Genomic DNA, 27,188 nt, shown 5'->3' on the forward strand with positions numbered 1-27,188 from the left:
GGTGCCCTCCCTCTGCAGGCATTTGTCAGATGTTTGCATTGCATACAAGTTTGTGATGATTATATTTCTAATTTTTAGAAAAGTGACATTACATTCATTTTAAGACTCCCAACCACCTGGAAGTCTACCAGCAGGATTTATGCCCAACCTGTTCAGAGCATTTGCTCACCAGTTCTCCTTGCAGGCTTGGTTCCCTTTCCAATTGGTTTAGTGTTGAGAGAGTTAGACTCACCGTGAAGAGGAACCACACCACTGGCGGGTCCGCTGGTACGTAGGGATGCTGGAGACTGGTGTCTGCTGCCGGCACACCTTGCTGGTGCCATCTGCCTGCCTTGTGCTCAGAGGTCCGGAGCCCCTGCCAGCGAGGGTCATGGTTAATAGAGCAGACACTCGCATTTTTCCTTCCTCCTTTTAGAAGCCCTACTTCATGTTCCTGAGAATAACAGAGAAAACTCCACTCTTTCTTGATTTCTCTACTTGTAGGTGAAGAAGAAACAAAAAATTATCACATAGCTTTAATCTTGTAAAGGAAGTGATGGTAGGCATTTAGTGCAAATCATATGTCTTAGCCCTGCTCAGACCGCTGTGGGGAATCGTCTTCCCACTTGGAATGGACCCCCAGGTCCCGCCATGATTCGGCCCTGCCGACCTCTCTAACCTCACGTCCTACCATGTTTTCCTCCTCTACTTTGTCTCCACTGGCCTTCTCACAATTGCTTGAATACTGTGAGCACGTTCCCACCCGGGGCCTTTGCCCTGGTGTCCCTGCTGCCCAGATGTCTGTCCAGCTCAGTCCCTCACTTGCGGTAGCTCACTGCTCAAGGCCTTCTAAAGGAGGCCTTCTCTGATCTCCCCATCCCCAAAATAGAACCTCCTATCATTTTGCTCTTCGTCAGTCTTTTTTAAAATATCGACCTTACATTCTTTGTACCTTTTGACATTATCCATTTATTTGTTTATTGTCTGTTTCTCTCACACTAAAGTGTAATCTCCATGAGAGCAGGGACTTTGTTTTTTTTTTTCTTTTTTCCACTGTCTAGTCCCTGGAGCAGTGCCTGGCGCATGGCAGGTGCTCAATACGGTTGTGTCTATTATATTAGAGAACTATCAATCTGACGATTATATGTGCTTTTGCGATTTTAATTTCTTAATGCTAACTGAATACAATTTACAGCAGCAAATGATAGAACAAATGACCTGTTTTAGCATGAACTGCTCTTTCCTTTTTGGAATTTCAGCTTAAGCTTAATGCAATACCAGTCTGGGAACTTATTTTTCTCTTGCTGCGAGGCAGCGGTTTCAAATGGCGGTATTGCCGCTTTTTAGGAAGGAAGCTTAACCTTTCTAGGCTGTAGAAACCTCCATTCCCTCATATATAACATAGAGTTAATGATCATGGTGACGTTTTCAGGTTCTAGTAATTAATAAGCCTTTCTTGCCAAATCTAGCCCTGGCTGAGAGGGAGATAGATACAAGAGTCAGACGTGGATCAAATTGTCAGCCTTACTGATGAAAGCTGAATTGGAGGGTGTGACTTAGGGGTCCCGCCACGTGGAGTTCCCAGTACTTTACTCCTGAGTTACTTGAACTCCTCCGACACAGGCAGAGCTGGGCGCCTGCAGGTTCCCCCGAAGGAGCAACTTCCCCAATTAACTTCCCACAGAGTGAAGCAGGCTGAGGCTGGCAGGTGTAAAGGAAGCCCCAAAGGTTTAGTGAAGTCTTTCCTCCTCTGACGGGGAGGCGGGAGCATTGCACCAGAAGAAACAGGAGGCCCAGGGAGTGGAGGGTGCCCCAGTCAGGTAGTACCTATTGTGGGGAGGACTTCTGTCAGATATTTTCTCTGTAAGGAGTTTGGAACATAGCGGATGCTGAATACCTATTAGCCATTACTATTATAACACCTTTGCATGTCATTACTTATAGCAGTTATAAGTAATGGACTATATATATATATATATGGACTATAATATAAGTAATATAAGTATAAGTAATATAAGTATAATATAATATATATAAATATAAAATATTTTATATTTTATATATAAAATAAATAAAATAAAATATAAAAAATAATATAAAATATAAAAAATAAAAATAATATAAAAATATAAAATATAAAAAAATAAAATATATAAAATAAATATAAAATATAAAATATAAAATATAAGTATAAGTAATATAAGTAATGGACTATATATATATATATATATGGACTATAATAGGTGTTTGGTTTTTTAAAAAATATTTATTCACTAGGGTAGACTGGAAGCTCTTGGGGGAAGGAGCTCTTCATTATCTCTTGAATCTCCAGTGCTAGACTAGCTAGTGTTGGCTTGTAGCAGTCAGTGAATGGATATTTGTTTGAGAAGAAGAATGGCTTACTGGAAGGAACGTGGGGTTTGGGGTCAGAAAAAGGGAATCTGCTTTAAATTCTTTTTAGACCAAGGAGGAGATAAGAAAGAGTGAATACCAAGAAAGGAAAGTGGACTAATATATATATATTTAAGATTTTTAACAATAGTAGTTGAAACAATTTCTGCTTCATCAAAGAAAGTAGCTAAACAAAAGAGCACACACCCAAAATGTTTCAGTTTATCTGGGTTTCACTAGGTTTCTTTTCTTCACATTCATAGGTGGTGGTAAAGAAGTTAGGCTCCTGCAGAGTGACGGATAGTTTACACATGTTAGGATGTGTTTCTAGTTAACAAGTAAGGACAGGGGCTTCCCTGGTGGCGCAGTGGTTAAGAATCCTCCTGCCAATGCAGGGGACACGGGTGTGAGCCCTGGTCTGGGAGGATCCCACATGCCGCAGAGCAACTAAGCCCGTCAGCCGCAACTACTGAGCCCGTGAGCCACAACTACTGAGCCCGTGAGCCACAACTACTGAGCCCGTGCCCTAGAGCCCGTGCTCCGCAACAAGAGAATCCACTGCAATGAGAAGCCCACGCACCACAACGAAGAGTAGCCCCCGCTCACCGCAACTAGAAAAAGCCCGCGCAGCAACGAAGACCCAACGCAGCCAAAAATAAATTAATAAATAAATTTATTTTTAAAAAAAGTAAGGACAAAGTAGGAGAAATTATTATTGAAATACACAGTGAGGTCTTTTTTGATATATCCCAATATGAACAGTAAGTGAATGTTTTATGGGAAGGTGTGCATATGTTCACAGAGTTTAAGAAGAGGGCAGATGTCACTAGTAGACAGTCGTTAGCCCTTTCCTGTCTGCCTCCCCCCTCAGGTGTCCTTGAATCCAAGCTCCTTGTCGTCCTTAGCGATGCTTTAGCTTTAGCCGTTTCTGTGCCCTGACAGCGTTGTCACATACTCTTCCGACAGCGCGTGGTGATACGGTGAAGTCTGTAATGATGTTGGTGCTCCTTTTTCACTGTGGCGAATATTACCTGCATTAGCTCTGACAGAGACAGCCTTTCTCTTTCTTTACCCTGGGGCTTCCCTGGGCTTCTGCAGTCATGATTTCACTTGCAGATTAAAATGTCAAATGCCACATTCTCAAGATTAGGTTTGGTCTTCAACATCCGGGCAAGCGCGCCTCCCCATGGCTGCAGGGGGAATGGGTGCCACCCCTGCCTCCTCGGGAGGGGTGTCCCTGGAGCACACCACCTGCGAGGGTCCTGGACACGCCAGGCGCTTTCAGCCCCGTAGTCAGAATTAGCGCTTGTGTATTGGAAAATAGTAATTTTCGGAGCTCCTGTTTTTAAAATGGGGAGGAGAGCGACTATTTTCCAGGTCATTGGGAGTGTTATTTAGTTAATGGAGGATGTAAGATGCCTCGCACGTTCTAACTGCTCAACGAACGACATTTCGGAATACGGGCAGATGGTGTGACATCACCTGCATGTGGTGAGCGCCCGCCTGTGCTGGCACGCGCTGTTCATTCTCATCGCCCCATCCACCCCACTGCTCCTCATGACCGCACCCCGATGCTCTGGCTGCAGACAGACAGACGGCAGGGGCACAGCTGCCTGGTGCCTCCCCGGCCTCCTGGCTGGTGAGTTGGCAGGACTTGGAGTAGAACCCAGAGCTGGTGACACTTGTGCAGTGTGGCTTCCACTGCTATGTGCACACGTGCCAGTAAGTGCTTTTGATAGTCAGTTACTTCCGAAATGGGGGAGGGGGGATAAATTAGGAGGTTGGGATTAACACATACACACTCCTATATAAAACAGATAACCAGCAAGGACCTAATGTGTAACACAGGGACTCAACATTCTGTAATAACCTATGAGGGAAAAGAGTCTGACAAAGGATATCTAGCTATATATCTATATAAAACTGAATCACTGTGCTGTACACCTGAAACTAACGTGACATTGTAAATCAACTATACTTCAATAAAGTAAAAAAAAAGTATATCATGGAAAGGTTTTTTTTTTGTGTGTGTGGATTTACTATTGAGTGGATAACTTTTTTAGAATTATGGGTTTGTTTGGTAAATCACTTCTAGTAGGACACAGAATGGGACCCTTAAAAACTGATCATTTTTGTTGGCAGTTAAATGGGAAAGAAAACTATTTTCTTTGTTTTGTGGGCTGGGGAGCGTAAGATTTTAATGGTCATTGTTTCTCCTTTGGGAGGAAAAAAGCTTCCAAAGACTTAGTTTTAGGCAGAGAAGCAGGCAAAGTTTAAAACTCTTTAAAGATAGTTTTCTGTCATTTAAATTTGCTATTTAAAATTTTTCTTTATATAAAAATTTTTTGTTATTAAAATTAACAATACTTGCCCGTTGTAGAAATTTGGAAAGTATATTATTAACATAAAATTTGGGGCTTCCCTGGTGGCGCAGTGGTTGAGAGTCCACCTGCTGATGCAGGGGACACGGGTTCACGCCCCGGTCCGGGAAGGTCCCACATGCCGCGGAGCGGCTGGGCCCGTGAGCCATGGCCACTGAGCCTGCGCGTCCGGAGCCTGTGCTCCGCGACGGGAGAGGCCACAACAGTGAGAGGCCCGCGTACCGCAAAAAAAAAAAAAGAAAAAAAAATTTGAATTCCACACCCTTAGGGATAACATCTGCACTTCGAGAATTTATCTTTCTCTCCTTGAATAATGGTCTTCTGGAGCCTTTCACTTTCCATCTCAAATGTGGGATGACTGCTCCCCTGGCCTACTGCACAGTTTGCATTCTTCAGCTTCCTTTTACTGTACCTATGAGCCAAACTCATTATTTCTGAATCCTTGCCTTCTTTCTTGGTTTAGACTTTTATTTTTGCTGAAGGGCATCTCCAAATAACTTCCCAAGAAAGACTACATGGAAAGTAAGTTTTCTGCCTCTTTATATATTTGAAATTATCTTCATGCAACTTTAGGTTGAAAATATCTTTCCCTTATAACTTTCAAGATATCATGCCATTATCTTTCAGCATGTAGTATTGTTGATGAGAAGTCTGATGCTAGTCTAATTCTCTTAACGAGTAGTTGACCTGATTTTCTTTCTTGAAGAGTAGTAGTAGGATCTTCCATTTTCCTTGATGTTCTTGAATTTCACATTGTGTCTGTGTGGATACTTGGTAAGTTTGTTCAAATCGAAGACTCATGTTCTTTATCTCTGGGAAATCCTCTGGAATTACTTCTTAGATAACTTCTTCCTTGTGTTTTCTTTGTTGTTGTCATGGTTTTCTTTCTGGAACTTTTATCTATTAGATATTGATTTCTTGGATGAATTCTGTCTCTCTTGCTACCTGTGTCTTTTGGAGACTTCCCGCAACTTTATATTTCAACCTGTGATAGATTTTATTTTCCAAAAGAGGTCACAGCAGTATTTCTGGTACTTTTCACTCCCTATCAAGAGATGAGATTTATTTCCTTTCCCCTTGAACCTGGTGAGGTTTGTGACTGTTTCAGCTGAGAGAGTACAGTGGATGCTGTGTGACATTGGGGGTTAGGTCACTAAAAGGCTACAGCTTCCGTTGCTGTGGGTGTGTGTGGCTCTCTTTCTGTCTGTCTCTCTCTCTCAGAATGCTGGTCCTTGAACCCACCTGCCGTATTGTGAGGAAGCCCAGGGCACACAGGCCGTGTGAAGCTGACTTGAGAGTGAATGAGCCTTTAGATAGTTACAGTCCCTGGCTGATGCCAAGGAGAGCAGAGATGAGTTCTCCCTCCCTAGTCTTGCTAAAATTGCAGATTCAAGAGCAAAAGGTATATTATTGTTTTAAGCTCCAAGTTCAAGGGTAATTTTCATGTCATCAAACTTCTCATTTTGGCAATCCTGTTTTTTTAAAGCGTTTATTTGAAGTATAACATATATACCCAGATCTGAAGTGTACAGTTCGGTCAGTTTTGACAAATGCATATGTATTTTCTTGTGTGACTAACCCTTGTGAAGGTGATCTTGGTAGACCAGACTATTAGGTATGGAGTTGAAAGAGATCAGCAGGAATTTGGTTAGAATATAAATAGGATAGGAAGCCATTGGCTTCTTTTTAATGAACTTTTTAAAAATAATTAAAAAAATTTTTAAATTTATTTTTGGCTGCATTGGGTCATCGCTGCTGCACGTGGGCTCTCTCTAGTTGCGGCGAGCAGGGGCTACTCCTTGCTGCGGTGTGCGGGCCTCTCACTGCGGTGACCTCTCCCGTTGCGGAGCACGGGCTCTAGGTGTGCGGGCCCCAGTCATTGCGGTGCGTGGGCTCAGTAGTTGTGGTGCACAGGCCTAGTTGCTCTGCGGCACGTGGGATCTTCCTGGACCAGGGATTGGTCCCGTGTCCCCTGCATTGGCAGGTGGACTCTCAACCACTGCACCGCCAGGGAAGCCCCTTTTAATTAACTTTTACTTTTAGAACTCTTTTAATTTACAGAGAGTTGTGAGGATAGACCGAAAGTTCCCATATAACCCACATTCACTTTTTCCTGTTGTTAATGTGTTACATTAGAATGGTCTTTTATCACAATTGTCCTTATCAGGGTGCCAGTGTGGTCAGCTTCTGGTGAGGCCTCTCTCCCTGGCTTGCAGATGGCTGCCTTTTTGCTGTGTGTTCATGTGGACTTTTTTTGGTGTGTGTGTGTGTGTCTGGGGAGGGAGAAGGGCAGGAGCTCCCTCTCTGGTGTCTGTTCTTATAAGGGCACTAATCCCATCCTGAGGGCCCTGCCCTTATGACCTGATTACATCTCAAAGGTTCCATCTCCAAATTCCATCACATTGGGGGTTAGGGCTTCAGTGTATGGATTGGGGGGATACAAATATTCAGTCCATAGCAAGGTCCTTCCTGTGACCCAGGACCCTGTGCAGGATATTCCCATTTACATTTAGTTGTCAATGTTTCTTGGGTTCTTCTGGACTGACAGTTTCTTAGACTTCCCTTGTTTTAGGTGACATGATGGCTTTGAGAGTCATCAGGGATTTTGTAGAAAGCTCCTCAGGTGGGGTTTGTCCAAAGTTTTCCTCACGACTAGTCTGGCTGGTGGATGTCTGGGAAGCAGAGCACAGAGGTGCAGTGTCACTTCCGTCACGTCATAACCAGGGCACGTCTTTCAACCTGACCTAGTGCTGTTGACGTCAGCCTTGTCACCTGGCTGAGATGACGCTCGTCGGGGCTCTCCACGGATGCTTCTCTTTTCTACGCTGACTCTCCACATTGTCCTCCAGAAGAGGGCATCTGGGCAGCCCGCACGTGGGGGCAGGCCATCTGCCGAGCTGAACAGAGGAACGGGCTCATCTGGTTTCCTTTCGGCTTGTTAGTGCGTGGAGCGCTAGAGGAGAGCCAGGCGGAGCAGAATGTGGCGTGCGAGCAGCGGCTTTGCTCGGGGGCTCCTGGGGGAAGGGGCTGCCGTGACTTACTGGTGAGGGATGTATGTGAGGGAGAGGAGTCTGGGGCGACGCCTGTCCTGCGTGGTTGGCCTAAGCAGCGGGTCAACGATGGGGGCTCCGGGGGCGATGTGGCTTTTGGAGCGTGGGAAGGGAACGATAGAGAGTCTCCTTTGGCCGTGTTAAGCTTAGGGAGCCTGTTGGACTTGAAGAAGGAATGCTGAGTCGACCATTGACTATGAGTCTGGAGTTCAGGATGGAGGGCAGGGCTCAGGACGCAATTCAATAATTCTGTTGTGCTTTCAGACTAAGACTTTGGTTTGGTAGAATAAAGAGCCTGTGGTAGTTTGATCAGAATGATGAGAAAAATTAAAATCAAACAAATGTCCTTTCTGAGAGCGTCATGAACAAAAAGAAGGAATGATGATTTGGGTCAGCATCAGTAGCCCTGGGTCCCAGCTTTTATGGCCAGCTGAGTAGTGGGAAATTCAGAATTTGATTCGGATGTCTTAGTTTTTTCCCCGAGGAACTGTGTGCATATATTTTGGGGGTCTCGGAGACAGCCAGTGTGCAGTGCATTACATCTCCTCCTCCTTAGAGGGAAGCCAGGCAGGAGTGGGAGGCCTCCCGCAAGCTGGATTTTGACGCGGCCACGGCTGTGTCTTTTGTCTTCTCTCAGGCAGAACGCCGGCCCTGTGGCCCCTTCTGGATCCCTCCTGCTTGCGTTCCCTCTCCTGTGACCAGTGCGGGCGACCGGCTTTCCTGTCTTGGTTCCTCTCCTGGTGATGATGAAGAGAGGAGACTGAGGGATTTATATTATTTGGTGCCATAATAGGACTTTCTAAAGGTCTTTGACAGTTACACATCAAATTACGTAACATTTGACCAGCGGTACTGATGGCTTAAGTGTTAAGTTGCTATATACATAGAAGGTGGTCCATTATCACTTAGAAAATGGAGTAAGTGAAGAATTTGGGGGAATTTATAGTGCTTTCCTTTTTCCTTTTCTCCCCCAAAGCTCTTTACTTGTTTTTAGATCCTTTTTGTACCAGTACGTCTTCCCTTTTCTGGGGAGTATTTATAAAAATCAGATTTGCAGGAGATTGTGTACCAGTACCACGTGCTCTCAGAGGATGGTGAAACCCTCCCTCATGCTTCCAGCTTCAGGAGAACCTTTCCAACCTCCCTGGGTGCCCCTCTTAGGGTTCATCCAGGAGAGGAGTGATTTCCAGAGTTTGGGGTTTATCATTTCCTTGCTGTTCTTCATAGTGTTCACCACAAACGTGTGTATCTGTAACAGCATCCCGTTTAGTTTTGCTCAGTTTTGATTTTGACCTTTATGTAAATGATTCATACTGTGTGTTTTCTTCTGAGTCTTGCTTTTTCCATCAGGTTATGTTTATTTACATTGGTGGCTGTAGCTGTGCTTCGTACATTTTCACTCTGGACTAGTGTGAATATACTCTCACTTGTTTGTGTTCTCCTGTCCAAGGACGTTTGCATGGTTTCCGGTGTCTTACCGTATAAACAATGCTGCACTGAACGTTCTTGTTCATGTGTCCTTGTCACATGTGCAAGAGTTTCTCTAAGTTTTGTCTCCCTACTGGTGGCCTTATGGTCATGGAGATTGTATCTTTAACTTTACTAAACAATGGCAAAATGTTTTCCAGAGTGGTTATATCAGAATACAGTCCCACCGACCGTGTATTAAAAGTTCTTTGCTTCCTCATCCACACCAGCACCTGGCTCCTATTGTTACCAGGTTAAGAAATTTTGGCCAGTCTTGTGGGTATGAAAAGATCTTTTGTGATTTCCATTTTCATTTTTCCTGAACGAGTGAGGTTAGTGTGTTTTCATATAGCTCCTGGCCATTTGTATTTCCTCTTCTGTGAAATGCTTAGTCCTGTCTTTTGCCTGTTTTTAAATTGGGTAGTTTGTCTTTCTCATCTTGATTTTTACAGGTTCTCTCTGTTTTGGATTTGAATTATTTCTCCATTATATGTGTTGTAAAATATCTTTTCCCAGTTTGTAGCTTGATTTTCCATTTTCCTTACGGTGTCTTTCAATGAAGACATTCTCGATTATTTATTTATTTTAAAAAGTAATTTTAAAAATTAAAACATTGTGATAACATATATAAATATATAGAAGTTACCATCTTAACCACTTTTAACTGTATGATTCGGTAGCGTTAAGTATATTCACCTCATTGTGTGACAGATCTCCAGAACTTTTTCATCTCGTGGAATGGGAACTGTATACCCATTAAACAACTCTCTGTTTCCCCTCTCCTCCAGCCCCTGGTAACCACTATTTTACTCTCTGTTTCTACGAGTGTGACTATTCTAGATACTTCCTGTAAGTGGAGCTCCCCTCATGGGGTCTGAACCAGCTGACCAGCTAGGCAGACCACGTCAGGTCAAGGATCAGAAGTATGTCTCATGTTTGTTTGGGGGTTTTTGGTATATTTCATAATCTAGAAGTGTAGATAGAGGGTATTCTTATTTTCATATTAAGAAGCTATTGCATAAAGAGGTAATGAATGCCAGAGACTACCTGGTCAGGGCCAGAGCAGGGATTTGTGTCTATGGTTTATTAGGTAGTTATGAGCCGCTTACTTTAGACCTGCAGCCATCGGCCTGCTGTGATGCGCTTGGTGCCGTTCACCGTGGTCCCGTTTCTGTGCTCTTTGATACATGTAGCTCCCAGCAAACTAGTTGCATCTCGATTGCCTTTTCCTTTGAGGGGAAACTTTATTAAAGTCAGTCGTTCACAAACTTGACTACTTTAACTTTCATTAGTAATACGTACTTGTGACACATCTCAAGAGACTCCCCTCCTATCAGTCGAAATCGCTGCCTTTGATGAATTAATTATGTGACTTTATCAGCTCTGTGGTGCTGCTTAATATTCACCTTGGAGTTGGTGTAAATATTTGATAATCTGTGTTGTACAGATGGTCTGCCAGCTGTGGCTTCCCTCCTAGCCCGAGAGCAGAAACTTGTTAGCAGTTTGCTGGGGCAGTCAGTGTATCAGACTGGTGGAGTCTGGCCTTCCAGGACAGCCTATGTGGCAGGACCCAGGTGGATCTCTTGTGATTGACTTACCACATGACACTGCAGAGTTTGGAGGTCAAATTCTTACTGTGATTTAGATCCAAGAATTACTTTTTAGCTCCTGCTTAGTGTTCAAATAACATCAAGCAATAGGAAGAAGAGATGACACATAAATTTGGAATAATATGGAGATCAGAATAAGGTAAAACAAAATATGAGTTTGCAAGTGTTTAACACACATGTGTCACGTGCTGGTCATATGTCAGAAACAGATGCTGAGGAATACAGTAAACGAAATAGACAAAAATCCCTGTTCTCATGAAATGTACATTCTAGTGATTATCTTAATGATTTACTATAGGATAATTCAAGCTACATGACATTAACAGGCATAATGATCAATTGTGATTTTCTGGGTAGCAGTGTCTGAAACCTTTAAAAGTTCTAAAAAAAAAAAAAGGAATTAAACATGCTTACATTGGCTCATTCAGATAATGTGTTGTTTAAATGCTTAATGGCTAAATATTCCAATGGCAAGGTGTTCAGACCCCAAGGTAATCATTAAAAGTTAATACTTTTTATGTTGACATGATTGTTATTGAAAGTGTACTATTTTTGATGGGAGGCAATGTAATTTCAAAATCAAGTCAACATATTTGTAAGTTGATATTGTATTGAACTGAAATCTGATGATAATGAGGTAGCCCAGGAGAAAAGTGAGTCTTTTGCATCATTTGAAGCCTGTGTAATTAATAGGATAGCTAAAATTGACTTTTTTTTTTTTTTTTTTTTAATAGGGTGGGTGCTTTTTACCCAGTAGCACCTAGGCCCCTGGATATGAATGCTTTCAAGTTAAGTCACTATTCTTATTTGGACTAAAGCTTCTAATAGTCATAGCAGAAAGGAATGAACGAATGGGTATTAGAAATATAATAAATAAGTAAACAGATTTACAAGATACTTTGAGATAGTGATGAGTACTGTAAAGTCAGTAAAATGAGATATAGTAGATGTTAAAAAATGATTGGGATGCTGCTTTAGCTTGCAAGATACATGGACCTTTTGAAGACATGATGTTTGAGTTCTGATGTGAAGGGTGAAGTGTCTGCATTTTGTGCATTCCAGGTATGGGGGCCTGGGGAGGCTTGGGTCTTGAGGCGGAGGTGCGTGTGGTGTGTTAGGGAAGATCCTGCGTTGAAAGGTAGCCAGTGAGAGAAATAGTGGTAGATGAGGCTAGAAAGGGGGCCTGGCTCTTTGAGGGCAGAGTAAGGAGTTAAGATGTTATGTTGACCATGATGGGCAGTCTGCTGGATGGAGTGTTTTTTTAAAGAGGAGGACTGACATGGTCACATGACTGTAGTGTGGTGCCCAACTTGGAGAGGCAAGAGGGGACATAGGGAGCCCCTGTGGGCTTGGGCGTCCAGGCAAGAAGAGATGGCAGCAGTGGAGATGGAGACAGGGCATGCATGGCACATGCAATATGGAGACAGAGCTAAAAGGACTTAGGGACGGATTTGACGTGGAAGGTGTTAAGAGTGTGTGCTTGCTGGGTGTTCGGTTGAGCCACTGAATTTGTGCTGGTGCACTGGCTGAGATAGGTAGATTTGGGGGAGAAGTTGCCTGGATGACTAAGTACCCTTTTGACTGCAGCGAGTTTAGGATACTTATCATTGTTCAAGGAGGTGGCGAGTCTGAAGCTCCGTGGAGAGATCAAGATTAAAATTACAAAGTTAGGTGTCAGCAGTGGAGACATGAATTCCTGGGAGAGGATGGAATCTTCAGTTTCCTCCTTTAAGTTGAGGAAGTCGGACCGCATGGTCTTTCCTTCTTTCTGAAAATCAGACATTTATTGAGTCACAGAAGCTGTCTGTGAGAAACTTGAAGTGATGGGAATTTTCACTAAAATTCTTTTAGCTTTTTAAACCGTGAAAGTGACGAATGGGAAGGAAATACAGGCGTTTAAGTATTCCACATCTGTATTCCTTCCAAAATTGCTTGTCAATTACTTGTCCACAAAGCAGGATATATAACTGAAATGAAATATCTTTCCAAAAGCAAAGGTAATCTCAATCACATTGTTAAGGTTTGCAGTTAAACCCAAATGATGGTCAATGTGGATTTATTTTTATTAAAAAATTTAAACAGCTTTATTGAGGTATAATTGACGTACAATAAAATGTGCCTTTTTAGAGTGTACAATTGTATGTTTTGACAAATGCATCCATCCGTAAAGCCACCACTGCAATAAAGATAATGCACGTCTCCATCACCCCAGAGTCTCCCTGTGTCCCCTAGTAATACCTGTCTCTTGCTTCTCCCTGCCCTGCATCCCCAGGCAACCGCGGATCTGCTTTTTGTCATTATGGATTAGTTTGCATTTTCTAGAAATTTGTACAAATAGAATTGCACTCTTCATTTTTCTGAATTCTTTTACTCAGTTTAATTATTTTGAGATTCATCTATGTTGTGAGTGTCACAAAAGTTCATTCCTTTTTCTTGCTAAGTAATATCCTCTCTGTGGATGTACTAGCATTTGTTTATTGCATCATTGTGAATTTAGACTCCTTTTCCTTTTTCCCTTTAGTAAGTCTTCTGATTTGCTAATATTATTTGTAACCACCTAAGAGATAAATATTGAGTCTCTCTCTTTCACCACAAATGCTCCTAATAAAAGGGGAGATGGTTCCTTGTTCTTATATTTATTTCCCCTTTATCCTTTTTAGGAATGAGCTCCTCAGTCATTTGTCGGAGTACGTTTGACAAGTGGTGTTGATGCGAAGCAGATCAGCCCTTGTTTTGTGTCTGTGTGATATTTTGGGATGTGTGTATGGTGAGTTTATTTTATCTGGGTTCAGCTTATTTCCGTAGATTGCCTTTACTTGAGTTTCATAATTTAGCAGTTGTGGATGCAATTAATCTAGCACCTTTTAATTTTCCAAGCAGTTAGAAATAAATTCCTTCTTAGTTCATAGGAATCTTGTATAGATGGCAAGACTGAAATTAAATAAACTCTCATTAACCTCGTAGGTAAGAGGTGTGTCCTTTTAATCTCTGGTGTCTTGATTGAATCACTTGCTTTCTGCTTCTGTTTCGGTGCCTTTGAGAAAGCTTACTACTTTTTGGTTTCTGTGGATGATCTGAGAATACACTTCAGGATCTGTCAGAGCCGGGAGTCTGGCTCTTTTTAACGTCGTCAAATTTAGCACAGAGTAGGAGGATAGGGGATGTCTGGGCTCTCACTTTGCAGCTCTCTGTGCTGTTGTCTGGGAAGGAAGAGGAGGGAAAGTTGTATCTAAGGGCCAGCCCTGTCCTGGTGGACACGGGGCTTTGCGGGCTAAACCCAGTGTGCTTTGTTTATGTGGGATTCGGGTAGGCAGTTGCCATGTAATTCAGGAGGCAGGATGGAGCCCCAAGAGGCGTGCCCTCTGCCTCCCAACCTGCCTGGCAGCCACCGTTGTTATAGCTCATTTGTGTGTCTTCTTGCCCACCTCTGAGTTTTATGAGTGCAGAATCTGCCATGTCTGTGCTTTCTTCTACCTAAATAGCGTTTACAGAATGTTGAGTAGAATGCATACTTATGCTTACATATTTCTTTTTTATTTCTTGTTACGGAGTTTCTAATTGGAGCAATTATTATTAAGGCCTTAAGTCTCTAAGGAAGAAGATAAGGTATGAGCTGGTATATTCATAATACTCTATACTATTTAGGCAAACTCTTGAAGCATATTTTTTTCCTCCACTCTTTCAGTAAATTAAAAGCACAGATGGAGCCAGGCATTGCAGTCTGGGATGGGTAGGGATTCATAGATGAATAAAATTTGTTCCCAAGCCCTGAGAAGTTCACAGCCTAGAGGGAAAGTCAGACTAATAGTCCAGTAAGTGACAAGTGCTGTATAGAACTGATTTAAAAAGTGTTCTGGAAGCCCCAATGTATGAGTACAGGTTCCATAGTTTCTATTCGAGGAGCGGGGTGATCCCGTTAACTAAGATACGGGTCCTTGGAGGAAACAAGCCAATTGGGTAGAATGGTAAGATAGACGAGGATGCAGTGAAGAATTCTATTCATGTGTCCAATTTGAGTTTTGTGCAGAATGTTATTCTTCTGGCGAATCTGTAGATTTCCATGGCAGTTTATAAAGACTTGTTTCCCAAAGTTTTGGTTGGGATTCACTTTTACTATTTATGGGGAGGTTGTGGTTGTTGAATTAAATGAGTTTAATTTACCAATGTTGCTTCTAGTAGGAGTGGAGTTTAATTTACCCTATGCTTGAAAGAGTTGTTTTTCTGTGGCAGTGGCCTAATCGTGTTTGAAAATGCTTATATGCTGTAGGACCTGGCTGCCGTTGTGTTAAATTTAGGAGGATGAAGCTAGCAATGCAGACTCAGTGTAGGGAGATGAGATAATTACAATCTTAAATCCTGGTGCTCAATTTTTGGTTTGGAAATTTGAAAAGAAGCATGAATTACTTTATTTATTTAAAGAATCAATTTTATTTATTTATTTTTGGCTGCATTGGGTCTTCGTTGCTGCGCGCGGGCTTTCTCTAGCTGCGGCGAGCGGGGGCTACTTTTCATTGCAGTGCGTGGGCTTCTCATTGCGGTGGCTTCTCTTGTTGCGGAGCACGGGCTCTAAGCGTGCGGGCTTCAGTAGCTGTGGCACGTGGGCTCAGTAGTTGGGGCCCGCGGGCTCTAGAGCGCAGGCTCAGTAGTTGTGGCTCACGGGCTTAGTTGCTCTGCGGCATGTGGGATCTTTCCAGAGCAGGGATCGAACCCGTGTCCTCTGCTTTGGCAGATGGATTCCCAACCACTGCACCACCAGGGAAGTCCCAGCATGAATTACTTTTAAAACATTTATTTGGGGGTAGATAATACATGTCCATGGTGCAAAATAAAAAGCTGGACAGGGCTGTACGATGACAAATAAGTCTCCCTTTACCTCTGTCCTGTACCCTGAAGGGCAGCCACTGTTACCAGTTACTGGGGTTTCCTTCCAGAGAATGGTGTGGTAGAGACTGCTAGCTCTTCCCCAGAAGTCAGTTTTTTCCCTGTCCTGGCACGTTTCCTGGTCAGCCTTGTAGGGGGGCGGGCTCTGTGACTAGCTCTGTGTGTGAGTATGAGAGACAATGATCCGCGTCCCATTTTCAGGCGAGGGCTCTTCAGAAACAAGTGTGCCTTTTCCATCCTCTCACGTTTCCCTTCCGAAGGCCGGATGCAGCCATGATGAGGTTCTGGGTGATGGCATCACAAAACGGAGCCAGGACCCCGAAATCATCTGCGCAGGACGGCTGCCCACTGCCCAGGCATATCTGCTCTAGACTGTTACCTGAACCTCAGTTTTGTTGGAGCCATTGCGTACTTTTTTGTGTGTCTGTTTATTACAGACACCTAATGTTACCACAGCTATTACATAAAGTTTAACAAAAAATTAAAAAGCCAATATCTCTGTAACCACCCTGGGCAAGAAACAGATGATCGCCTGCACACAAAAGCCCACTGTATGCCTCTCACTGTGACCTCTTCCCTTCCTCCATAGATTATCACTTTGCTGACTTCAGCGATATTCATTTCATGCTCTTTATAGTTTTACCACTCACGTGGGCATCCCCAAACAGTATGGTTTATTGCTTGTTTGGGGGAACTTTTTATAAACATATGTTTTTATGTTGTATGTGTTCCTCTGAGTTAAATTCAAGAGACGTATGGCTTCTTTCATACAGCGTTGTGTGTTGAGTTTAGTCCATATGCTGTAAGAAGCTGTAATTTTTCATTTTCATTGTTCTGTGTGTTGCCTGTTGTATGAATACACCACCATATATTTAGCCGTTTTACTGTTAATGGGCACTGGGTGTTTTCTAGCATATGGCTATTATGAACAGCACAGTTTTGAACATTCTTGAACATGTCTCCTGATCCCCATGTTATACCTCTAAGTAGTGGAGTGGCTGAGTCCCAGGGTGTAAATATCTTTAGTCCTGTAAGAAGGTGCTGAGCTATTTCCCCAGGTGGTTGTGTTAGCGTGTGTGAGATCCCATTGCTCCACACCATGGTCTACTTGGTATTGTCAGACTTAAAAAGTTTGTCAGTCTGGTCGATACATAATGGTATCTTATATGGATTTAATTTATATTATTTCCTGAAGATACGAGTGGTTCTTTGCCTTGCCTTTGGGCCCCCTTGTATCTACTTGACTTTGAGGTTGGTTGATGAGGACACATTTCTCAAACATAAAGCACACGAGTTTTGCCTGCGGAATTAAAAAAAAGAATTCAAGGTTCTGTTTCAGACCAGGGGAATAAGAATTCTGGGGCTAGTATTCAAAACTCTATTTCTAATCAGCTATGCAGGTGGTTATTACACAGCTGGACTTACACTGGTGGATGCAAGCACAGTGCTGATGATGCTAAAGGTTGTATCTGTGGGGCCTTGAGAACCCCTAGGATCCTTGGCCACGGGCTGTGTGCCTCATTCCCCCAGCTCCGCCCATGCAGGGTCTCCCAGAGACTGCCTGTTTACCTTAGCAGCCACTGGCTAAGAATGTAAGTGTGCTACCCAAAAGCCATTTATACTGATAGAAAAGTAACATTAGATGTAATCTATGTTCCATTGATAGAGATATGGAGGCAGCAGCTGATTTGGGGGTACTTCTGTTAATTTGTTGAGTATTGCACTTCATCTTTTTAAAATTTTATTGAAGTATAGTTGATTTACAATGTTGTGTTAATTTCTGCTGTACAGCAAAGTGATTCAGTTATACATATATATATATACACACATTCTTTTTCATATTCTTTTCCATTGTGGTTTAACACGAGGTATTGAATATAGTTCCTGTGCTGTACAGTAGGACATTGTTGTTTATCGATCCTATATATAACAGTTTGCATCTGCTAATCCCAAACTCCCCTCGCCCCCTTGGCAACCACACGTCTGTTTCGTAGATAAGTTCACTTGTCATATTTTAGATTCCACATATAAGTGATATCATATGGTATTTGTTCGTCTTGAGCTGCCTTGAAATTTAAGTTTTTTCACTCTCAACTTATTATAAGCCAGTTGTTGGCTTATTATAGAATGCTTGGCTCTGATGTGGCGGTAATGAACTGTCACATGGCATGTGTGGCAGTTTATACAGTTTTCCATAAGAGGTGTAGCTGTTGGTTTGGTATGTCCGTGGAAGGAGGTGAGCTGACAAGCCTCCGATGTCACTGTCGTGGATGCTTCCCTCCCTAAATGCTTTTGCAAATTTGTTTGGGGGTATTATTAATAATTTCTTTGAATATCCTTAAAAATAAGTGAATCTCGTTGCTGTTTCTTTGGAGTGGCATAAATTCCTGAGCAGCAGGCTTTCACCCTGCACGCCTGGACGCTGACTTAATTGTGAGGTTGAACCACGTCATTTGGTGTCGAAGAAAACTCTTCTCTCACCACCTCCTGTGGAACGTGCTCCTCAGAGGGCATCCTCTGGTTTGTCTACAACAGGTGCTTTCATAGGTACTTCTCTGTGCAACTTTTCACAAAAGTTAAATTTTTAATTAAAAAAATCTTAAATTAGCTAGATTTTATACCCTTGTTTCTTTCCGCTTCCTGCGCCCTGCCTCCCCTCCCACCCCCGCTCCCACATTTCTGGGGGCAGTTCTCTGAGGGTACATCAGGTCACTTGTATAGGTGTATTTTCAACAAAATGGTGTTGAAGAAAAGAACATAAAGCCTTTTGGGTCTGTATTTCTTTCCATTTGGAAGAAAGCTTGTACGAAGGGTTGACCTGTAACAAACCAAAACAAATGTACGCAAGCTCAACGCGGCTTCCCTTTTATTGTGCGTATTAGGTGTGGGAAGTAGCCGTTAGGCGGCCTTTTGTTAGCTAGGAGGGACACACTTTGCGGATCGCGAATTCTCTGTATGGTCTTGTCTGTAGCAATCAGGTTGGACCTTCAGACCTTCTCTAGAAGTAGAGAGGCAGCCGTTGAACAGCCTAGACTCAGATCTGGGTTAGAGCCTGGGGTACTCACTTGTGTTGTAAGTGACCTTGAGCTGGCCGCGTAAACCCCGGGAAGTAGCACCTTGCTTCAAGGATTAAAGGTGGGAAGTCGTGGAAAGGGCCAGCCCGTGATGTGATGGATGTCCACGCCTCGTAGGTCTGTTAGTTCTCTCTTGCTCTATTTCCATCTGCAGTATGCATTTGCCTCCCCAGCCCTACCCCGCCCATGAAAGAATGACTAAGATATGGGAACGTTTTACCTTTAAGACCTTTCACAACAGCTATTTGTACATCTGGGTGTGTGCCCATTCTGGTGTTTCCTATGTAAAGTAACAGTCTGCATTTCCCCACCTGCATATCCTACGGGGTTTTTTTTCTTGATATGAATTGCTGCCCCCTCCTCCTCGAGTTGCCACCTTTGTCTGACTGGCCGAACCCTTCTTCTCCTTTGCAGCCCAGTCACAAGGCCCGGATTCCCGCTGTGCCTCTGGGTGCTCCCCCAGGCCAGGGTCTAAACTGCACCTGCTCCCGGGGCTCTCCCCCTGGCACTTCAGTTGTGCCCTAGCTCTGCGTGCTTTCAGGGCAGGGTCCCGCGTCATGCATCTTGCGTCTCCTGCGCAGCTGTCCTGGCCGCTAGTGGGTAACGTGTGAATTATTCGTAGGCAGTATTAATTTGGACGGGTTACCTAAACACTGGGACTCGGCTTCCTCATCTGTGAAATGTGGCTTTCTGCTCTGGACAGGCTCTCGCCAAGCTCGCTGATAAAGGTGCAGTTGCCAAGGTAGGTGGCTTGTCTTGGATCTTGTGCCCTGTGACCTGACCGTGACCGTGGCCTCTTGAGCCTCCTCTGGCCCCGCCCACACACAGTGTGCCCGTTCTTGCTGCTGTGACTTGGCCCGGCTGTGACTTGCCTGCTGTGGGGTTCTGCCCTGGGCCCCCTTGTCTGTCCACAGCTCTCCTTCCGCCGTGTCCATCACTCCCAGACTCGCATCTGCTCTGCTGGCTCCAGACCCGCCTCGCAAATGTCGTCTGAGCGAGCATGCTTGCCCCCTGCACACTCTCAAACTGAGCGTGCTCGAGGTGGGGGGGAGTCTTTCTCGCCTAGGACCCACGCCTCCCCGCATTGGTTCATGTCATCATCCACTGATGACTCACGGCCTTTCCTCTTCCTTCAGGCCCTGGTCCAGTGGCCAGTCCCAATGGCTCTGTGGCCTGAGTGTCCTTCGAGCTGGCTCCTTCCTCTCTGTCTCCTTGCCACTTGAGGCCCTCCTTTCTCAAGGAGGCTGGGACAGCAGCGGCCCGCACCCTGTTGCTACACACTCCTTATTCTCGTCCTTCTTTTGCGAAAGCAGAGCTTGGGTCACGTGTTGTCGGTGTTTTTTGTTTTTTAAATTAATTAATTAATTAATTTTATTTTTGGCTGCATTGGGTCTTATTTGCTGGACGTGGGCTTTCTCTAGTTGCAGCGAGCTGGGGCTACTCTTGTTGCGGTGCTCGGGCTTCTCACTGTGGTGGCTTCTCTTGTTGCGGAGCACGGGCTCTAGGCGCACGGGCTTCAGTAGTTGTGGCACATGGGCTCAGTAGTTGTGGCTCGCGGGCTCTAGAGCGCAGGCTCAGTAGTTGCGGCGCACGGGCTTAGCTGCTCTGCGGCATGTAGGATCTTCCTGGACCAGGGCTGGAACCCATGTCCCCTGAATTTGGCAGGCGGATTCTTAACCACTGCACTACCAGGGAAGTCCTTGTCGGTGTTTTTTCATCACTTATGGGCTCCGCAGGACATGCAGAGCCCCCCTCTCTCTGAACCCACCCCCATCCTGACGTCATCTCCCGCTGTCCCCACTACACCCTGCTGCCTTGCATTTTCAAACCGCAGTGCTTCCTTCACATTGGGGTTTTTTGTTTTTGTTTTGTTTTTGCTGAAAATGCCCTTTCTCTAATTTTGCGACACCGTGGTTCTCATACCTGGAGGATTATTGGGACCTGTGTTGTTCTTTTTGAATTATCGACTTCTGCGCCTGCCCCCAAAGATTTGGATTCAGTGTCTGGAGTGAGATCTGGTCTCACTTTCTGTAAGACGACAACGTTGAAATGGATGTTTACAAAGATACAAAATTCTGTATGTCAGTGGTTCTAGAATGCTTCTGTATTAGTTCACACTTTGTTTTATGTTAGACAAATAGGAAAAGAGAGAGAGAGGAGGAGGGAGAGGGAGGGAGCGACTCCTTGGATGTTAGTGGAGATCAGCTGTCATTAGGTCTTATGTCCCCAACTTTGTGACAGTCAGCCCTTCATGCTGTTTCCTTTGGGGTGTCCTCAAAGCACTTTCTGTATAGTCTTTAATAACTGAGTTGAAGTTCCTGGTGCGTGTGTTTGCTTTTATTTTTATTTATTTATTTATTTTAACATCTTTATTGGAGTATAATTGCTTTACAGTGGTGTGTTAGTTTCTGCTTTATAACAAAGTGAATCAGTTATACATATACATATGCTCCCATATCTCTTCCCTCTTGCGTCTCCCTGCTTTTTTCATTAGATTCTAAAGCCATCCAGGGCTAGCGCAGGGCTTATGCGTCTTTTGATTTCCCATGCTTTGCCCAGAGTAGATGCTCCGTACCTTTTTGTTTAGTTATGAGATATTTGAAAGTTTTTAAACTGTAAGAAGTTTTGTAGATGTGAGTAGTTATTAATGTCAATATTCATTTTTCTGGTATATCTACTTTTTGCTTAATTAAAAAAATATTGTTGGAACCCTTTAGGAGAGAAAAAGTGCTTAGAACCTGTTGGAATGACACTTTGCTTGTATTAAGTCTAGCTGTTTCGAAGAACAATGGTCTCTCAGACAATGTACAACAATGTTCAACTGTTCTTCTCCTTGTAATGCAAGAAAAAGCACATAGTTGTCTGTGTCTTTAGGCAGAGATATCTCTGTGGATCTGTGGCAGCATCGACATGTAGATGGTGTGATTTGTTCCTAATTTAGGTCCCTGCAACAGTGATTTTGTTGTTGTTAAATGTGTTTCTTACAAGTTCCGAATGTCAAACGTATTTTTCTTGTATTTGTAGATTCTAAGGCATGTGTACCTTAACGTTCTGTGAGAATCTACTTCATAAGAGATAGAAATGCAGGTTTTTCTTGAGTCTTTAAATACCACAGGAGAGTCTTATTTGTAGTTTTTTATTTTATCATTTTGCAAAGGCAAAAGTAATGTTAAGGGAGAGAAAAGAGCGGCTGCACTATTACCAGCTTGTATGCATTCCTGAAAATTGAGAACGATGTCGTTCCTGGTGAGTTATGAGGACATTTAAGAACTTGCCTTGGCGGGCTTGGGGGTGAACGCTATCCCTCATGGCTTTCTCTTATTCACGTACTTGCCTCCTGGACCAATGCTTGAGGCCCCCAGAGCTGAGACGTTTGGTTCCTTTCAGTGGTGGTTTCAGACCAGCAGCGTCCCCTTGACTCCCTCGCCAGGGATGGTACGGAGCTCCAAATGGAGGAGGGTGCATTCTACAGACTCTCGGGGACCTTCACCAGATCCCGACCCAGAGGAGTTTTGGAGAGACTCAGAGCTCTTCTTTTCCACCAGTTACAGGGTCGCCAAGTCATTAAAATAAGTTTCTCTTTCTCTCAGACCACAGGGTACCCCGTGCTTTCCATTTCTGTGTCTGCATCCCTGTGTCTTCCAGGGCCCCCCCACCCCCCAGGCCTCTCCCCACGCTGGGTGCCAGCGTCCCTGCCAAGTGTAGCACCCAGGTGTGCGTCAGCCCTTCACTTTGAACTTGAGGCTGTCATCTCTGGGAAGACGCCCCGATTTTTTGTTTTGTTTCTTTAGTAAACTGGGAGATCTTAATTTTCTGTAACCTTGGTGTTTTTGTCCTGAGACTTTAAATGTAACATCAAGTGAAAAATTCAAGTCTGTGTTGCTAATATGAAATTTTAATTTTTCTTTACAGGTCAACTTTGTAGTGTGCCAAGTCTTTGCCTTGCTAGCCGCCATTTGGTTTCGAACTTACCTACATTCAAGCAAAACTAGCTCTTTTATAAGACATGTCGTTGCTACCCTTTTGGGCCTTTATCTTGCACTTTTTTGCTTTGGATGGTAAGTAATTAGTTTGATCATATTTAATGAAGACTTTGGACGTCTTTGTGAATTGAGTGTGTAGAAGGATACATTATGTAGAGTTTTGTTCTTATAGTTACTAAAAAGTTTTTTATTTTTAATACAAAAAAAAGAGTGGAGAGTGGGCTCTGTCTCTTCAGTTGGGGTTCAGAGGGCAATTTATTATTATTTATAACTTATGAAAAAGGACAGATGAAGAAAAAGGATATAAAGACATTTTATTCTGCCATGAGTAGCTCTTTCACCTGTTTTGCAGGTCTTTTATGCCAAGACAAATGAACCATTTAAAATAGCTTTTTTCTTTCTGTGCAAGTGGCTTTTAAGAGTCTGGTAAAGCCCATTGATAGAACTCTATTACCATTTTTTAGATTCTGCCATTAGCCAAAAGAGGTTTCTTGTTTGGTTGGTTTTGGCGGGGAAGAATTATTTAGCATGGAAAGCTGTTATTTATGGCCCTTCAGATGCTGTGTGTATGTGTGTTTCCTTCACTTAGCTCCCTTCTTAATCGTCAGGGCTGTGAAGCAGTACAGAAACACTGTCACTTCCTGTTCGTCCCAGGTGACGGTGGTTGTATGTGACAGAGGGAATCAGGAGAAGCGCACAGTGTCTCCAGAAACAGCAGAGACGCTCAGTGGGAGGACCCTCTGCTCTATGATTTCTCCCGAATTTTCCCTCTTAAGTGAGAGCTTATGCCGCTTGCTCATTTGCTATGTTTACACAGTCCCAGAGAAGGCTTTCTAGGTCTGCTGTTGAGCAGACCGTTGCTGGACCTGGAAATTCCCTGAGAGGATGGAAATGCGGTCACTTGATCCGTGGTTCAGTAGCTTCTGTCGTGGGGTGCAGACTGTTGGACTTTGACAGTGCCTCTGCATTTGTCCTAGGAGGTTTCTTTTGATTCTTGGGAGGGTTGAAATGTACTGGTATTTCTGAATCTAGTTTTTGCCTCTGGCAATTGCACATGTGTCCTAGAAACTCACGAAAAATCCGAGATAATTTATTCAGTCTCTGCCATGTTGCCCTCTGACAGGCCCTGCCAGTGGTGGGTGTGTGCGGAGTCCTTGGGGTCTCAGTGGGATCTCTTACATCAGATCTAGGCATGGTTTCTCCACTTCCTTCATAACATCAAATTTATGTCATCAAAGTTTTCTTAGGTTTCTCAGGTGATTCTATTTAAACTTCTTGTGAATCCTGTCATGGGGGTAGTGTGTGTGTGTGTGTGTGTGTGTGTGTGTGTGTGTGTGTGTGTGTGTGTGTGTGTATTTAGCTTTGTGTTATGGAGCTTTCGAATACAAAAGTACAGAAAATAATATAATGAGCCCTCCTATATCCATTGTCCAGCTTCAACGATTATTAAAATTCTACCGTTCTTCTTTTATTCTTTCCCCAACTTATTTTTCTGGAGTATTTTCAAGCAGATCCCAGTCTACACATTTCACCCGTACATACTTGGTGTTCAGTGTGTATTTCGGCAGCATATTTTGAGGAGGGGTCAGGGAAGGCTTGCCGTCCAGAGTGGCCAACTCCGGGACACCCTTCACGTTGCAGTCTGTGGACACAGAGTAGAAGACTGAGATGTGAGCTGTGTTTCCTGGGGCCGTGTGACTCGGAGCGCTGCCAGAGGGGAGGTCTTTACCGACGGGGTGCTTTCTTGCTGTGAAGGCTTCTCACATGCTTTACCACAGTGTCCCGAGGAACCCACCTTAATGTCAGGTGGTCCTAAGTATTTCAAATTATATGTGATAGCCAGGATTTTTTTTTTTTTTTTTTTTTTTTGTGGTACACGGGCCTGTCACTGCTGTGGCCTCTCCCGTCGCAGAGCACAGGCTCCGGACACGCAGGCTCAGCAGCCATGGCCCACGGGCCCAGCCGCTCCGCGGCATGTGGGATCCTCCCGGACCGGGACACGAACCCGTGTCCCCTGCATCGGCAGGCGGACTCTCAACCACTGCGCTACCAGGGAAGCCCCGGACTTATTTTTTTTTTTTTAATAGAGTTCTCTATTCTTTTCTTGGAGGAGAAAATTTTTATATTCCTTTCGTTTGGAAGAGAGTTTGTTTGTGCCTCTGTGCCGGGTGAAAGGTAACTCTGCTAATGGGAATGAGTAGGGAAGTAGCGTATCCTTCTGATTTGCATTTTAGCGCTTTGTTTTTTAGGCTCAAAGGTAGTCCTGTTTCCTGTTGATTGTGACTTCTCTTTTGGAAGACATGCTAGTGAGTTGTCTAGATATAATTGGCTATTTTACCTACTTGTATTTGGCCTCAGCTTTTTTTTTTTTTAACCATCATTTATAAGTTTCTGTTAACTGAGAATTACTTTATACTTTTATTTTCTTATTTAGCTATATGACAGCAGTGTAGAGTAACAGACTGGAGCTTAGACTCTGAATCCAGGCAGACCTGGGTTCCACTCTGGGTGCCTCGGCGGCAGCCGTGTGACTAAACATGTTATTCAGCCTCTTTAGCATCACTTTTCTCACCTGTAAAATGGAACCAGTGATGGTTGTGATGACTAAAAGATGTAATACTTCAGAAAGGGGCTCAGCACAGTAGCCAGCTCCTCGTGAGCAGGGAGGGTTACTCAGGGTCAAGACCGTTATTGTGACTGTGGTCTGTTGGTACCATTGTCCAGTCGGTGGTCCAGATTAGAAATGTTTATGTTTATCCAATCTCTTCCTCAGTTTATCATACAGTATTAAAGTATGTCTTTCTCTCTAGACTGGAAGGTCTCTGAAGACAGAGACTGTATCCCCTGACTCTTTATTCCCAGTGGCCAGCACTGTGCCTTTCAGAAAATGGACATTCGTAAAGATCAGTGGAACAATCGAAGAGGTGTTTCTCAACCTTTTTAAAACTCTTTTTTTGCTAAAAATAAATTTTTTACCTGCCTTTTGTGTGATTTGAAATTCAACATATGTAAAATGTGATATCTAAAAACAAACTGAAGTTTGGGGATAAAGGATTGTTTTGTTTGAAAGATTGTGATACACAGTCCATGGGTTTCCACTCCAGCTCACCCTGTGAAGAGTCAGCCAGTGGATCAGTTGCCCAGGAGGAAACAACTTGAGTCTCAATGTCACTTAGGGTACTAACTGGGTATATGCTAGGACTTTGTTTCCTCAACTCTAAAATGATGAGGGCTGGATTATAATAAACTTCTAAGATACCGTCTTGCTTGCATTTTTACCTCCCTAATAATATTTGAAAACGTACTGTGTGCCACATAACCCAGCCAACACTTTTCATGTGTTATCTTTTAATCCTGAAAAGTGCTAGGTAGCTACTGTGCACTTATTATGCTCATTTTTCTAATAAGGGCAAGTAGAGTAGCTGTGGATGGGAAATTACGAGGAAGTCACCAGTGCTATGGTTGAGTGTACAGGCAACCTGATGCTCGTTGTGGAGGCCAGTGAAATAGAGGGCAATGCAGGTCCACTCTGTACAGATAGACTTATATTATCCCAGGAACAAAGGCTTGTACAACTGGCAGAGTGTCACATTGCACTCCAGAAGATCGCCAAGCTTGTCATCTGAATGGCGATGCCCGGGGAGTGGGCGTCTCAAAGTGATAGAGGGAACCACTTTGCTATTTGAAACGTAGAACTTTTAGCTTCTAAGTTGTCATATATCCCTCATGTTCCAAGGAAATTTATTCAGTAGGAAAGGAAAGATACTTCCCCAAGAGTCTTCAGAATCTTTTTTCATTTGAGACATTTATCGTTAATGAGTTCTATTCTAATTAATAAAGCCCTTGCAGGTGTCCAGCAGGCCACTTCAGCATTTTCACGTGAACTCCGTTAGTGCTGGCAATAAATAGGAGCCGGTAATTAATTTGAAAAGTGTGCGTTTTAATCATGTTTTCTTAGCTTCTTTCTGTTTCAGTTTATACACAAATATGTTTTTCTGCTGCCTCCTGGTCCTTTGGTTACATAGTAGCATTCCAGGCCAACATTGTTTCCGTGTGTGTGTGTGTGTGTGTGTGTGTGTGTGTGTGTGTGTTAGGCAGAGGAAGAGACAAGTAGACAGACTGACAGACATTCTTTGTACAATGAGTAAAATAAGTTTTTTCTATGGGCCTGCCTTGGAGCCTACTTCTTATTTGTAATATTTCTATGGAAAATGAAAAAAAATTAAGTAGCTTTTCCACATTGGAGGCGCCTGTTATTCTATGATGATTAGGTTAGAAAGTAATTTTAATCATAGCTTAAGATACTTATTGATACTTTTAATTGTATACAATGATTTGAAAAATTTTTCATACATTATTCATGCCATCAAAG

The 27,188-nt window shown here is 43.5% G+C and overlaps 1 protein-coding gene across 1 annotated transcript in view; it reads left to right on the top strand.

Moving 5' to 3' along the window:
- The window catches only part of MBOAT2 (membrane bound O-acyltransferase domain containing 2), a 117,949-nt gene that overhangs the window by 18,025 nt on the left and 72,736 nt on the right, over positions 1-27,188 (top strand). The window contains exon 2 of the mRNA XM_004274904.4: positions 22,746-22,891. Coding sequence (XP_004274952.1) covers positions 22,746-22,891 — 146 coding nt within the window. The remainder of the gene's footprint in view (positions 1-22,745; positions 22,892-27,188) is intronic.

Source organism: Orcinus orca, chromosome 13 (assembly GCF_937001465.1).
Source record: "Orcinus orca chromosome 13, mOrcOrc1.1, whole genome shotgun sequence".
Taxonomy (NCBI): domain Eukaryota; kingdom Metazoa; phylum Chordata; class Mammalia; order Artiodactyla; family Delphinidae; genus Orcinus; species Orcinus orca.